Here is a 15,952-nt window from a genome sequence, read left to right as displayed (position 1 = left end):
TTTCTTTCTTTTTTTTTTTCGATTGAAGTTATTTTCGATTGTGATGCTGAAACCTGAGATCTTGATTGAATCAGGTTTGCACGCTGTAGCCTGGAACATGTGCGTGTGTGTGTGCAAATGTGCTTGATGCCTGAAGATTTTTGCACATAGCAAAACAATTATACCAGTTTTTTCCTGAAGGGGCAGTATTGCACTTTTTTTTTTTTTTTTACGAGGGGAAGCAACAAGCTGAAACTAGCACATCATTCCTTAGAGACACTCAACATCAGAACAGGGTTTAAAAAAAAAAAATCCAAGTAAGCTTCTGTGCATGGTAAAGACTAAACATCACCAAACTCAGTCGGTACTACAGAACTGGTCCTGAGGGGGTCTGTGGATAAACAAGCTTCTCCAAAATGCCTCAATTCTGATTGCTGATGTTCACTGGCGAGTTTCAAAGCTGGGTGTAAATGTTATCACTGAATCTCATCTTAAAAACTCTCGTTCCACTGTGTATTTTATTCGTCCACCTTCTCTCTCTCTTCCCTCTAACCTTCTGTCCCCATCCTATCGAGACAGGCACTTACACAGAGACATGTGCCAACACTTAGGATCACGAGAGATGCTCGAACCTGTCTGCACATCTGCATGCGGTACGCACAACAAACTCGAGAGCGTGTCTGCACTCTGCAGGCAGTTACGCACAAGCCTGAGGAAAAATGCACAACACACCATACACACAGTTAGAAAGAGGCTCCTCTTTGCACTGGGCCCATTATAAGCCGGGGATTTTTTTTTGCCGTCTAGCCAACAGACTGCTTTGACAACAATGGGGAAGCCTGTTAGAGCAACCTCCTTCGAAAGTAAACCAGCACTGCGACGCTTATTTTGCCTGTAATGGCAGCGTGTCAATAAAATGACTTATGGCATGTCTGTCTGAACCCTGCTGAACTCCTTCTGTGGGGCAGCCTGGCAGTTCCAGGTCTGGAAAAAAAAAAAAATACAAAACCTGTCTGTTTTTAAACTATCTCAGTAGTCCACATGAGCCAGCGCCGATTATTTAAATCCACATTTGGCGCATCAGGCCACTATGATGGATTCTTTATGACCGATTTGTCCACATTCATACAAGTGTTTTTCCACGAGGGTGACTCAATCTTGGCTGTCTTCGTACACAAAGGTGTATGTTTTTAATTTTCAGGAGAGGGAGACAGAGAGGCTCTGTTGGTGTGTTTTCATTGCAGGGTGTGTTCTTGGATTCCGCCACATTAGGAACGTCACCCCCAGGTGCTCGCTCTTTTTTTCCTCTCTCTTTCTCTCTCTCTCACTCTCTCTCTCTCATACACACATACACACAGACATTCCCCCCACCCACTTCTGTCTCTCGTACTCTTTCATTCTGTCTCTCTCCCTCTCTGTGTAAATAAATACGTACTGGATTAGGTTGGCAGCATGAGAGGGGGAGGTGGGTATTGATTGACATCTGAAAGGCAAGAGCGCTGTCCGGGCATGCTGTAGAGCGAGAGAGACACCGCACCGGGAGAATGTGTGCATGTCTGTGTGACCGTGTGAGGGGGGGGAATTCATTGTCTTTTACTTACTTGTTGCCACCCAAAAACTCCCCCAGCAGCCAGATAAGATTTCAAATCACTGTCTTAACTTTTCACCCTAACCACTGCCTGACAGGACAACCCCCCTAAACCAACCAAAAAAAAAAACACCCCCACCTCTTCCTTGCTCCCCCCACTTTTGTCTTGCCAGAAATTCTCACACCACCGCTAATGACACACTCCAACTCCGAAGTAACTTTATAGGTCCGCTTCTTTCACATGGCCAAGATAATCAGACCTTAAGAAACCTTGTTATTTTTCAGGAATGTCTCAAATGTTTCACACAAAAAGCAGATTTAGTCCAATCAGTACCTTCCTGTCAAGACCATTTAGAGAGCAACAGTGCCCTCTAGGATCTAACGGTAGTATTCATTTTAAAAAGTGGGGAAGAAAATAAATAAATAAATTATATATATATATATATATATATATATATATATATATAAATTTATTTAATTTTTTTTTCAATATGGTGTTTCGTTTCATTTTTTTCCATGCCCTTTAATGTGACATTTCACACACCTTGTAAAGCTTTTTCTTGCTATTGACAGTCTCAAAAGGTTAATGATGTGGACAGAGAGAGAGAGAGAGACAGAGAGAGATACTGTACTCACACAAGGCAGCCATCTCTTTAGGAAGGTCCGCCCCAAAGCGGCCAAACAGGCTTCCATTGGCCATCAGGTCAAAGGGGGAGTGGCTCCGCATGGAGTTGAAGGCAAACGGATAGACAGCGGGCGGGAAGCCGGGCATGTGACTACGATTGGTGGCCATGGCGACACCACAAGCCGAGGCTCTGGCTGGCTGGCCCTGTGATCCCGGCCAAGCTGCCAGGGTGACGGAGGTTTAGCGGTACTTCACCTGGCGTACTCAGTGCTCCAGTTACTTCAGACCCGGAGGACCTGCCCGAATACAGAAAGGGAAAAAAAAAAAAAAAAACAGGGAAAATTTACATAAGTTTTTGTTTAGAGGAACATAACCAACTTGATCGTGAGACTCAATAAAATTGCACGATAAATCAAAAGAGGTGACTGACAACCGCTTCTCTACCTGCCAAAAGAGTGTACAGATGACTGTGGGTGTTTGCGAGTGTGGAGAGGCACGAAAAGTACCAGAGAAAGCAGAGAGCAATAAAAATGAAAAGGCAAAGCAAAAAAGGGGTAGAGGGAGGGGAAAGGAAAATAAGAAAGTGGTTAGGAAAAAGAGAGAGAGAGAGAGAGAGAGAGAGAGAGAGAGCTCTTGTTCCTGCACTTTTGAAAATCATCCAGACTTTGCAGTACTTCTAGGCTATGCCATATGATTTAAATCACCAGAACTCCACAAGAAAGAACCTCTCTGTTTGTGCTGCCAGCCCAGCTCAGCCCCAGCCAGGCTCCGGGCCCTGAACTGCCCCACTCACCCCAATGGAGAGAAGAGAGAGAGAGAGAGAGAGAGAATAGAAAGAGAGAAACACCATCAAGAAAGTTAAAAAGCGAAAAAAAGAAGATAGATTTGCATCTGATAGGTTGAACTTTGTTGAACTTCTCATTTTTGCCCTCTATATCTTTATCATGTTCTAACCATCCGTTTCGCTCGCAAACTTTGTGCCGTCTTGTCCGTTCTTTGCTTGCCCAGAATGATTTTATGAGTGGGTGGGGGCCAGCGGCCTATTCTTCACATGTGGCTTTTTTTTTTTTTTTTTTTTCTGTGAACGCACTGGGCCAAAAAAAAGAGCTTTCTGGAAGTGCTGTGGCTTGTGCAGCAGTGGAGGGTGGGGAAAAACAGCTAAGAACTGGAAATAAACAAGTCTAAAGGGTGATGGGTGGCTGAAATATGGATAGTGTGAAAGAGGCAGCTCAGTCTCTGGGCACTGGGGGGCACCAGCGATGGCCACATGCCCTGCACAGCAGCTCGTAAGTTCCAAGACACACAGAATACTACCTTTCTTTCTTTCGATCACACACACACATAGAAAAGCATTCACACATAAACATACACACACATAAATAGAAAAGCGATATGGCACTCGCTCTAGAACATGCACTCACTGACACACAGAAAAAAAAATGACGTAAGGTTAAAAAATGCACAATCTGCAGAAATCTTAAAACTTCGAACTCTTCTCACTGAATGCTTTTTTCTCATGGTCTCTAAATATATGTCTCCTGAAAGTGTGCGCATATACACACACACACACACACACACACCCTCCCTGCATGTCTTTCTGGCTTTTTCTCTTTCAACAGAGCCAGTTAATTACAGCCTACTGCTGCAGGCAGCTTGAAACCGCCACTAATTTAGAGTTCCATTACCGTAAACTGTTCCACATGTGCATCCGCGGCTCAGGCGGCCTCGAGTGGCCACGTCTCAGGAAGGAGCGAGGCGGAGAGGCACCCGCCCCCCAGCCAGCCAGCCAGCCACCGCCACAGGGCCTTGCCATCCTTCGCTCTCTCCCTTTACCCACTTTTTTTCTAATCATGTCCCCCCTTCTCTCTCTCTCTCGCTCTCCGAGTCTGCTTTTCATCCTCTTTCGTCTCCTAAGGGCTCCCCGATTTTTTTTCCAAGCTCCAACGAAGACCGTTGCCTCACCCCTTATTTTTTTCATCCGTGTCTCCCCACCCTCGGCCCCGACTGCTTATACAACGCCTCGCATGACCCCACAGAACTTTTCCATATGTAACAGATATCATGTGGAAGTCGGCGCTCGATGAAAGCACACATGGCCCGAAGTTCCACGCAGGTGCCTCGGAGACTCGCTCGACGCTGCGACAGAACGAATGCGCTTTTCTTCACGGTCCTCAAACCCGAGGAGAAGAAAGCCAGTCGCAGGGTCCCATCCACAGCCTTTACACAATCATTACAAACAGACAATAAGCGATGTGTTTTCTTCACGTTTTTAATCAAACCCAGGAAATGCCTGCTTCAAATTGAATACAGACATTCTTCTTTTCCTGACTTCTGCAAAATGTTTGTCTGCCGTGGAAGTTCAAAGTGATGTTACAAAGCAACTCGAAACTTTTATATTATTATTAGGGCTTTTTACATCTAATCAAAATCAAATGGAAAATGCAAAAAAAGAAAAAAAGAAAGAACAAAGAAGAAAAAACATGTCCATGGCTACAGAAAAAAAATCTGTTCAGTAAATTAGATTCTAAACACACAGGATCAAAACCAAAAAATTTAAGTGACAGATTAAAAATAAATAAAAAAATAAATAAAGTGTGTGTATATATATATATATGTATATATATATATATATATATATATTTTTTTTTTTTTTTAATCTGTCACTTAAAGTAAAAAAAGACCAGAATCTAAAACAAGACACCTCGGGAAATTTATCAAAAAATGTTTTATCTTGTAATATTTTAAGGGTTTTATTTATAGACAGAATTATTATTTTATTCTTTTATATTGAAGCAGAATTTTGACGTGTCCAAGAAAAAAGGTTGCGAACAGCACCTTAAAGAAGAACTGAAAAAGGATCCGTGTTCCTAAAATTTTCTCCAAAACACAGTAATGAATTAATAAAAAAGCTGGCGCCAGTGTGTTTTAATGAGTCACATTGGCTTTTTTATGCGGCCTGTGCTGGGTTTATGGAGCACGGACTGCATGGCGTGAGCTCATTCCCCTAACACCCTCAGCCCAGTCTCTGGCACAGCCCCCCTAAGCCCTGGGGCACACACACTCACACACTCATATGTATATACCACAAGTACACATAAGTACATACACATATGGTCTCTTATTACGGCTATATTCTGGCAGACTCCAATGCATACACACACACACAAACTCGTTCACCATGTCTGGCAGCTCCATTGGACTCGGGGGGCACACAGCAGGCCCGCAGTGTTTGCAGGGATTAAAAGCCCAAGCTGGGACTTTCCACCAACCTCTGCTTTCACTGCTGACTCGGGCTTTGACCAAACTTTTTCGACACATCATTAGCTGAGCATGCCGAGGCTTATTAGTCCCAGAGAGATGGAAAAAAGACAGAAAAACAACTAAAAGGGGAGCTCTGAGTATGGTCGATGATGCGTTCTGTGTCTATAGTAATGTCACAGAGGTGATTGATGGTCAGGGTTGGCCCTTGCCTGAGGTGCTGAAAACACAGTGAAAGACTGTTTCAGAGGGTCGAGTTTTCCGGAGTCGAGTGTCCCTTTTCTCTCAGGATCGGGTGTCGCTCACCCATGGCACACTCTCACACTCTACCCTTCATTAAAACGACCACTTGAGAGTCAAGCGCCCAACTGGCCGTAGGTGCCACAGCCAAAAGCAACAAGAGAGCGAGAAAGAGAGAGAGAAGAAGTAAAAGAATAAGATGATAACATTAGAATGTAAGGAGAAAAAGATGAGGGTGCATAGGGTTTCTACTTCTTGCCCTGATGGTAGGACTCGTGGTTTTTGGGGTCACTTCCTGTCTCCTCGAGTTCTCTCGGAATATTTCCCCTCCATACCCTTAAATACAAGGATCCTATACCCTGCTTTAAATTTCCACATTTGTTTCTCATCATAGGGACATTCTTAAGAGAAGGTCTAACCACAGCCTGGAGACTTGAATTCGTCTGGGTTAAATAAGAGAAAGAAATGGGGCGTACGGTGAAAGTTAGGATTGTAAGCTTCAAAGTTGTTCCATTCCCAAGAAGAAAAAAAATGGGCGAGAACATTTTACACAGCATGAAAGAAATATTTTTGATCTAAACCATATAAAGGAATGTGGTCCAATCGCTTTTGGTGACTGGCACTCTTCACGTCATTCTCTGAAGCTCCAAAGAAAGACTTGCCCACTCCTGTCCTCTGTGCTAACACATGCCTTGAATCCATATTGCACAAGAGCCGAACGCTAATTCGTTCCCAAAAACGCCTGTATGAAATGAACGTGTTGCTGAAAAAAAATGGTTCTAAACTTTATTTTTTTTCAAAATCTGCTTTTGCTTTGACAAACATATGTGCACAAAGAACCATTTAATTCTGCCACTCTTGTTGGTAAAACAGTCTGGGTTTATTTTTTTTCTTTTCTTTTTTTAGGGAGACTTTAACGTGAGAGCTGGGTGAAATCACACCAGCCTTGTGTGCCATGGCTGCCTATAAAAATGCATGTGGACCCAATTGAATAAAGATGTCTGAACGCAAAGTGTGTTGTGCAAAAACGTTTTGGCTGCTGCAGAGACACCCTGAGGCAAACCGGGGTTCGGGTGGTCATGAGTTTGGGCAACAAAAGCACATCACAACAAAGTATGGCGGAGGAGGAGAAGCAGGAGCCAGACGAGACACACAAACAAAAACATACAATTTTGTTTTCTTTTATATTTTCATTTTCTTCTTTTCTTCATTTGCTTTGTTTTTTTTCCTCCCTGTTTTGTCTGCTTTCCCTCCGGACCCTTCTTTATTTATTTCTCCTTCCTTTATAATTTTGCACTGTTTAAAAACGGAACAATGATGTCATGTCTTGAAGACGAAGTAGTCACGGCGTATTTAATTCCATCAACAACAAAAAAAACCAGCATCTTCTCTGATTGGCACGTCTCATAAGCTGAAAGCAGACTGAAACAGAGCCTCTCTCAGTAGCAAGTCTAAAAACACTTTGGGATAACCTCCGCTCTGGCCAAACAGTAACCCGGCACCTGCCGTGCATAAACTGTCACATGAGAATCCCTCGTCCTGAAGCGAAGTAGCTGAAGAATCAAATAAATTGTCCCGTAATCACACACCTGCGTGAGAGATTGTGTTTCGGTCTGCCTCTTCCGAATGCCAATAGGTGTCACAACAAGCAATTTGCACATTGTATCCGTTTTCACCCAGGTAGGAAGGGAGAGGCTCGCCACTTATGTATGTAGGAATGATCTGAACGCAGCCATCAATTAAAACGACAACAAAAAAAGTTTCTCAATCACGGAAACAGAAACAAAACAAAAAAATAAAAAACACGAGCCAGTGTTAGGTTTAATACTCCGCCAGCCGCATTATACGCGTGTCACGGCATGGCAGCTAGAACAGAGAGAAGGATGGAGTGTGAGGTGACGAGAGAAAGCGAGGAATGAAGCACTTAAAAGCCACTGACATTACTGTTCCATGATGTGATGCTGAACCTCAGGAGGGAAAAACAGAGCAGTGGAGAGAGGGTGTGCTTAAAACTGTCTTAAAAAAAAAAACAAGGTAGAAACCTAAGTTGAACTTTATTATTAGGACGAATTATTTTTTATTTTTTCAAAGTGTAACCAGATAGTGAATGACAGGCTAACGTTCATTATATGTAAAATTTATATATAAAAATTATTATTCATTTCACTGTTAAAGCATGGTATTAAAGAACGTATTCTACATTAAATAAGATGTGTATTTCTTTGTTTAAGGGTAGGCGAGAAAATGAAAAACATTATTCTGTTAAATAACTTCTGTATGAAGTATGAACGTTACCTTAAGTTCTTGCTAGTCAGGTTAGACTACCATTAGCTAGATGGCAGTCAGGATCAGCGAACACCCAAAGATGGCTGCTTAATGGGGATTTAACAACTTCATGAAAATATCTTAACTTGAGTTTATGGACATGAGTGGATGGAACGACCACGATCGGCTAAATGTTCTGAAAGTTGTCTTTCTATAACAGGATATCCAGATGTTTCACTTTTGACCTAATTTACATAAAATTACATATATTATTGAGAGTTCAGATTATGGATATATTTATTTATTTATGCTAGAGGCTTGGGCTGATTTCCTTCTAGCCCAGAAACATACTGACCTACGATCTAGTTTTAGTCTCCACTGGGGCTAACTTATTTGAGCATCACACTGGGGCTAACTTATTTGAGCATCAGCAGTTATTAAGATAATGCCTGATAATAATCTCAGGTGTTAAAAGCCAAACAACACGGCGGTTCAAGATAGGCAGGATATCTTTCAGTCGAAGCACAAATTACATTTTGCGTAGCTTGGCTTGGACAAAGCTTTACAATTGAAATAAAGTTTGCAATCACAAATTGATTCTCAATTAGCGTGTGCGCATAACAGTTTGATGCTCCCAAAAAGACCCCTACTGTGCTATATCTAGTAGTATTTTTTTATTCTTCGTACATAATATTCGTGACAAGAAACCACTTACTCAACCCACTCTAAAATTAAGCTGGGCTTTGTTCTAGCTGTAATTAGACAATTAGGCGTCTCTCCTTACAATAGTTCACAAGTATGAGCACACACATGGCTTTTACACAACACGCTCTCTATCTGTCTCTCACACACACACACACACACACACACTATATGCACGTTAATATAAGTCCTAACATGCAAGAAAGCACACACAGGCAGAAAAAAGGACTTCAAACTGCAGATGTTCATCTTCCGCACAAACACATACAGACATGCGCACACGTCGCCTGACACACAAAGCGTTACTTACACACATCCTTACACACCTGCAAAAATATACAGGGGAAATAGTGATCTGACAGCTTCCTGCGTAATTATAGGGTACAGAGAACCTTGTTCCCTAGCTCTTTTCCCCATCTCTCATTTTGCCCTTAAACCACCTGTCTGGCTCCTCCCTGATGTTTGCACTTCACTGGCCTGAAAAAGAATTCTTGACAAGGAAAAAAAAAAAAAAAAGCAACGAGTCCGTAGTGGGGTGGTCCCACCATAAAACACTTAAAACACCTCAAAAAATGTCCTGGCACTCTATGATTTCTGTTTCGTCAAGGTCGAACCTGTTTGATTGGTGGAAATTATTTATTTTCTAATGTAAGGGCACAGTTTAAGTGCTTAAGAATATTCTCGGGACAGATTTTGAACACACACATTTGTCCACTGTCATGATTAATAAACGTTCTTTCGGCTGCTCGCATCAAGAGGTCGCCACAGTGGACCATCTGATCCGGACACAATTTGGCACAGCTTTATACCGGATGCCCTTCCTGACGCAACCCTCCCATTTTTCTAACCGGGCTTGGGCATGCATGCAGTGGCAGGGTGGTTATAATAATGCAGTTAATTAATGCTAAGTTTGATCCTAACCTTAACCTCTGGAAGCAAAAACAAAGCTTTTGACACTTTAGCTTTAAAAAGAGCTTCAAAACAAAAATTGACTGAGAGGGCCGCACAAACGTACCCACAAAGTCAATCTGTCAGGAATTCTCTCCTTTGAGGTCCATGCCACAGTATAAAAAGCATGCTCGCATATCGCTGCCTATAAAAGTTCATTAAATGTGAATAAGTAAACAAATAGGCTGACTATATAAGTAAAATTTAAAACTACAGATTTGGTTTATATCTGTGTATCTACCTATTTATCTATCCATCTACTCACTTATCTATCTATCTACACACGCAACACATAGATCATAATAAGATAATAAGTTTCCTTAGACATTGTCCCTTTGACTCCAACGGAAATCAATGAATGCAATTGGCGATGCTATATTTATTCTGTTTATTCACAATCAGCTGAGGAATGTCTGTTGTTCCATTAAGCAGGGGTGAGAAGGCACATTATAGCTCAGGCCTGAAACCCAGAGGAACGTGAACTTCTGGTTTGACATAAGTGTGTTTTGCTTTGTGACGGTCCCTTTTGTCTCCGCTCATGTAAACTCGTGGTTAATCTGAAAGATGTAAACAGCACGGAACACAGAAAGACCGGGGCATTCCAGCTATAAAAATCAGGACCCGATCCTGTGTGTGTGCATGTGTGTGTGTGTGTGGGGGGCTAAATTGCTGACTGTCTTGTTTGCAATTTGTTCATGTCTCAGGCTCCTCCTCCACCCAGATTGTTCCTGGATGTGTTAACTATCATTTGGTCACACATTAAAAATAAACACAGAGTAGGCCTGTGCTAAATACCCAACATTCAGTATTTTGATATATGACACATAGCGAGCGCTCGACAAGGCGGACTAATGTAAAAAAAAAATGCATATCTATGATCAAGACTGAATGATAACTAGCTTGTCCTCATAATAATAATTCCATAACTTTTTATATATTTTTTTATTTGATATACTCCCCAAAAGGCAATACCAGAAAACTACCCATAATTTTGCTTTAAATAGCTCCATATAGAAAAAACGTTTTTATTCATCCTGCTCTGAAACATTACTCATATGCGTTTAACGCCACCCTTTATACGTTTACATTACGAGCTATACCTGAAGAGTTCAAGCTCATCAAGGTGACGTCGAAACCCCTGTGGCGCCACATGGTCATGGACTAACGCTCAACAGTGTCTGTCTTCGCAGTTTTAGGCAAAACCATGTCTCTCGGAAGTTGTGCAATGTGACTCAGGTGCTGAGGAACCTGCTCACCTGGCTGCGCGTGCAGTCTGTCCGCCAGCGAGACTGACATGACGACAATGGTGAGATTTACAGACATTCCACACTCACAGGATCGCAGACTAAACGCTTTACAGACGTGAACAGACGCAAAGAGACGGCTGTTTAAAAACAAACACATGTTTAGAATTGTGCCTTCACAGCCGGTAGAAACATGCAAATGCTGAGAGTATCCTTTTACACTATGAGGACAATGTGAGGACTACTCTCACCTTTACTCGGTTATAAGGACATAAGACGTTTAGGACGACTGAACATAGTTCACAAATACTATTTTTCTGACATGGAATGAAATCAAAGAACGGAAAGCTATATTTGTATCAGGAGCCGGTCCCAGAGCATATAAACTCGAAAATGCCTTTCTTTTCTTTTTTCGAATACTCGCCGCAGAAGAGGGAGGAAGTCCAGGGAAAAAGAGAAGAAGAAAAACAAAAACAAACAAAGGCATTGTTTAGAAAGTGTCCTGAGAGCCAAACTCACCCACTTTAGCGCAGCTCCAGCCGTTGAAGAAACTTTCCCAGCTTCACCCAGGATGAAGGAGGAGACAAGAGTGCGTTGTGGAGAGGAATCGAACACGCTCTACGTTCGTCCGGCTCCCTTAAACTGCAGAGGCAGAGCACAAACCAACTCACCAACTCATTTCTGTCTCTCTCTCTTACTTTCTTTCTTTCTTTCCCTCACCCTCCCTCCTTCCCTTTCGTTTCTTCCTCCCTCTCTTTCTTACTACATGCATACACTCCCTATGGCACTCAGTGAGAAATAATTAGGCTCTGTGAATCATAAATGCAGCCTGGGACCATGTGACTTTAAATAAACAGCACATTTTTTGACAAGACACAAAATGTCTAGACTGGAGAAAAAGAGACCGACGTTTTTTTTACTCTTTCTCCTAAGTGTCCTTTTTTTCTTATCCCCCTCCCTCTCTCTGTTTCTCTCTCTCTCTCTCTCTCTCTCTATTTTTCTCTCTCTTGTTTTCTTCACCTCAATCTCCCTCTGTTGGAGAATCTGACAAACACTGAACAATGGCTGATTTTTGGATGGCAATAAGGAACTCATTTAGAAATGCTGCACCGAGTCAGAGCTGACTGAAGCCTCGGGGTGTTCCTCCCCCTCCGTCATACGATTCCAACACAGTATTCCTCCAACACCAGCTACAAACACCATATCCTGTAGAGGAAACCAGGGGCTTAAATGCAGGGAGTCCGTTGGGTATTATTGTACAATATGGACAACATATTTGGATTAAGACAGGGAGTGTAATAGGGTTATACAAAGGTAACAGTTGACGCAAAACAAACAACTCATATGATTCCAATTAAGCCTTTTACACATATTGACAATCATTCAAATAAGATTTGAAAGATTTTCTTTCATGGATATTGAACAGTTTATGAGGGTTGTTCCAAGTTAAAAACTCAAGCTGTGAGTTAAAGGCAAGTTACATACTGTATCAATACACAAAATAGACGACAATTAAAGCCCATGGTTCATATTACCGTGTTTTATATCGGTTAGATGACAGAAATCATAACAAATAAGAAACAACCGATACATTAAGGACCCACATTATTCACATATTAAACTTGGGAATTTGGTTTATATTGTAGAGCCAGTGGTGTACTTTGGTTTGCACTTTGCTCTTATAGCCAAGTCTTATTTTTTGAATATTTATTGTTGTTATACTGAATACTTGTAGTCTTCCTGGGTTGTTTCCCATCCTCTGTTGGAGGCATGAATGCTGTCTAATTTGAACCTCATTCTGAGCTACATTTCAGTGTAAGTGCCAGTGTAAATTGGCCATATTTAACAGAACAAGCTTGTTTTCTTGGCCAGTGACAGGTTAAGCTGGCAATCAATTCCAGTAGCTAATATAACTGGTTAACCCAGTTCTAGCCAATGGCAAATACTGGTTACTTGTACTATAATATTTTATTTCTGATTAATGTATAATCAGTCTATCTACAATTACTCATGCATGCTGTGCGTGACAAGCTCATGAGAGGGACAGCACCATGCATTACTCACCAAAAACTTGTATATTGAACTATGGGCAAAATCAGTTTTGATTACTTTTCACATTACTTGATTTCATCAGGTACAACATTACTGGACATTGACTAAAGTACTGTACTGTTTTAGCTGGATACTTCCATGTCAAATCAAGTAAAAACATCTATCACTATATATAGTCAACAAGTCCATCACCTTGTCACATTTAACTGATGGAAGGGACCTGAAAGTACAGGAAGTCCCCTCTGATATGGTAGCTAGGGTGTGTCTGCATATATGCCACTCTCTGTATGAGCTCATATGGTTTAGATCTGCACTGGGTGTATATTGTGCTCGATGGGCTGTTTGTGGTTCTGGGTGTATGCCCCTGGCTGTTCCTGAATCCGAAGTTCTGAAATGAATTTTGGTTAAAACCCCAAAACCTCATTGCGAAGACACACCTTAACTAGTTCCCCTTTCATAGTACTATCTCTTGTGTGCCCATGTCACGGTGCCAAGCTGTTGGCAGGGGGAAAAAAAAGTGGTTACCTCCTTTTGATTACCTAGAAACTACAAAAACACATTGTTGAGCATGTTCGCATGTGTTGAAGGGACTACTTTTTAAATGATTTCAGAAAGAAACTTGGTTTGAATGGGGAAAAAATTGAAGAAAAAAGGTGAAACCATCCTAAAAAAGTTGGACTGAACAAAAACTTTGTTCGACTAAAGATTTATTGATGGACTGAATTTATGGATGGATTTATTGTGTCAGTGGAGGCAGCTAAGAAAGAAAAGTTAATTTATGTCATTTAAATCAATTCATGTTTTACGGTACATGTAGGATATATTCTCTTATACCAGAAATGGATATGAGGAAAAGATTCCATGGTGAATCTTCAGGTACTATGACATCTAAAGCCTTCTCCTTTCTAGTGAAAGGAGAAATGGAACAAACATTGCCAATTATTTGGCAGACAGCAACCTCAAGTCATGTCGGTACTAGTCCATGAGCTGCATAATAATCAGAAATATTGGCGGCACTAATGGTGGTTAAAAAAAGAAAATGTTTTCATGGACATAGTAATGGTGGAAAAGCCATCTGTGTGATTGCATAATGAGTGCTATATACTATACAATACATGAGTATACATCGGATGTGCGTGACAAGAGCAGTGCTAGCACATTTGGTGATATCAAGATGAGTTTGCAAAAGTAGTTTAGAAACTTAGTTTCTCAATTGTGGCCTGGTAGCCGACCACAGAATCTCAGGTCAAGGGCGTTGCTAGCAGAGAGATCCTGTACATCCCACTGCTTCCTTGAGCTCTTTATTAAACTCCTAGACACAACAGCTTTAATGGTAAATGAATTTTTAAAACTTTTGTATAAACTTTGGTACATTTGTAGGGAACCAAATGTAATGTTTTTCCTTTTAAAAACATGGCAATAGTTCAAGACAGAAATTCCATCCAAACTGTTTTGTACCTGATCTTTAAATAACAAAAGTGTATATTATATTAACTTATACACCTCTCCTGTTATACTAAACCTCCAGCCTCATAACACACAGTATGACTGCAGATCAATCACCCAAACAAGGATGGGTTCCCTATAGAGTCTGGTTCCTTTCAAGAGATCTTCCTAGTGCCATCTCAGGGAGTTTTTCCTTGCCCATCATCGCCTTCTGCTTGCTCATTTGGGACAAAATGATAATTATGATTTATACATTTTCGTTAAAAAGTGCTATATAAAAAAGAAAAACATTATTGAATTGTGCGGCATCATGGCTTAGTGATTAGCACTGTTGCCTTGCACCTCCAGGGTCCGGATTCAATTCCCACCTTGGGCCTGTGTGCATGGAGTTTGCATGTTCTCCCCAGGCTTTGTGGGTTTCCTCCGGGTGCTCCAGTTTCCTCCCACAGTCCAAAGACATGCAGATTGGATAAACTGGCGTTTCCAAATTGCCTGATTGGGTGAGTGTGTGTATGAGTGTGTGGGCCCTGCAATAGATTGGCACCCTATCCAGGGTGTACCCCGCCTCGTGCCCTAAGTCTTCTGGGATAGGCTCCAGGACTTCCACAAACCTGTATACAGGATAAAGCTGGATAGACAATGAGTGAGTGACTGAGTGAATTGAATCAAATGGCTCATTATTCATTGATTCTCAGTACATTTGACTAAAAGGAAAATGAGATTAGAAAGTGAAATTCAAAAAATTCGAACAAAAGTAAAAAGAAACAAGTTTGTAGCAAATAAGGTTTTGGACATTTTTCTATTATATTCATCCTTTTTAGATAATGTTGCCTTTTAGATTATGTAGATTAAGTGCTTGATCCAACACTGGATCAAATTTCACAAAATCATCTTAAATGCAAACATAATTGTAAATGGATGGAGCAAAAGTGACATTGTTCCTAATCCTGTAAGCCAATGTGCCCAAGGGAGGGGAAAAACAGCTTTATTGTATCTAATTTGAAGTAGGTGTTTAGGTGGGGTAGGTCCTTTAAATAATCTTTTTCAGGGTAACTTCTTTATAGTTATAAAAAGGTTATAAATGTATAAATAAAATAACATATAAAACAATCCTATGTCAAAAAATGGCAAGGATCCAGACAATTCTATTTGTAAACTAAGCACCTGTGTAACCTCCTAAGCTTATAACAGACATATAATAAGTTACATAATAAAATCCTTATCTAAAAGGTATCTAAAAAGCCCTACCATATAAAATGTTTCACCCATAATGATCTATTAATCTGACTTAAATACACAGGCAGCGATAAGGCAACCACAATGCAGTTGGCATCAGAATGCAGTCAACAGGAAATGTCTGATGTAGCCACACTTAACACAGAGTTCGCCACTTTCTACATGTTACTTTTTAGGCACTGTGCTTTCAATATTATATATAGTAGGATGATGCATGTGTAATATATATTTATATACATATATCACACATGCATCATCCTACTACTTACCTTTAAGGAAAGTCTCTTATGCTATAAAACCTTTCTGTAGGTTAATTCTTTAATCTTATTGTATATGTTGTATTTAATACCCAATGTGTATGAGCAAGTG

The 15,952-nt window shown here is 40.9% G+C and overlaps 1 protein-coding gene across 1 annotated transcript in view; it reads right to left on the bottom strand.

The window, feature by feature from the left end:
* The window catches only part of rarga (retinoic acid receptor gamma a), a 34,751-nt gene extending 23,009 nt beyond the window's left edge, over positions 1–11,742 (bottom strand). Inside the window, exons 1-2 of the mRNA XM_053482334.1 lie at positions 11,369–11,742; positions 2,204–2,488 (exon numbers count right to left, since the gene is read on the bottom strand). Of these exons, the coding sequence (XP_053338309.1) occupies positions 2,204–2,360 (157 nt within the window). The 5' untranslated portion in view covers positions 2,361–2,488; positions 11,369–11,742. The remainder of the gene's footprint in view (positions 1–2,203; positions 2,489–11,368) is intronic.
* Between the last annotated feature and the right edge of the window lie 4,210 nt (positions 11,743–15,952).

Source organism: Clarias gariepinus, chromosome 22, assembly GCF_024256425.1.
Source record: "Clarias gariepinus isolate MV-2021 ecotype Netherlands chromosome 22, CGAR_prim_01v2, whole genome shotgun sequence".
In the NCBI taxonomy this organism is placed as follows: Eukaryota; Metazoa; Chordata; class Actinopteri; order Siluriformes; family Clariidae; genus Clarias; species Clarias gariepinus.
This window is presented reverse-complemented; position numbering and strand designations above follow the sequence as displayed.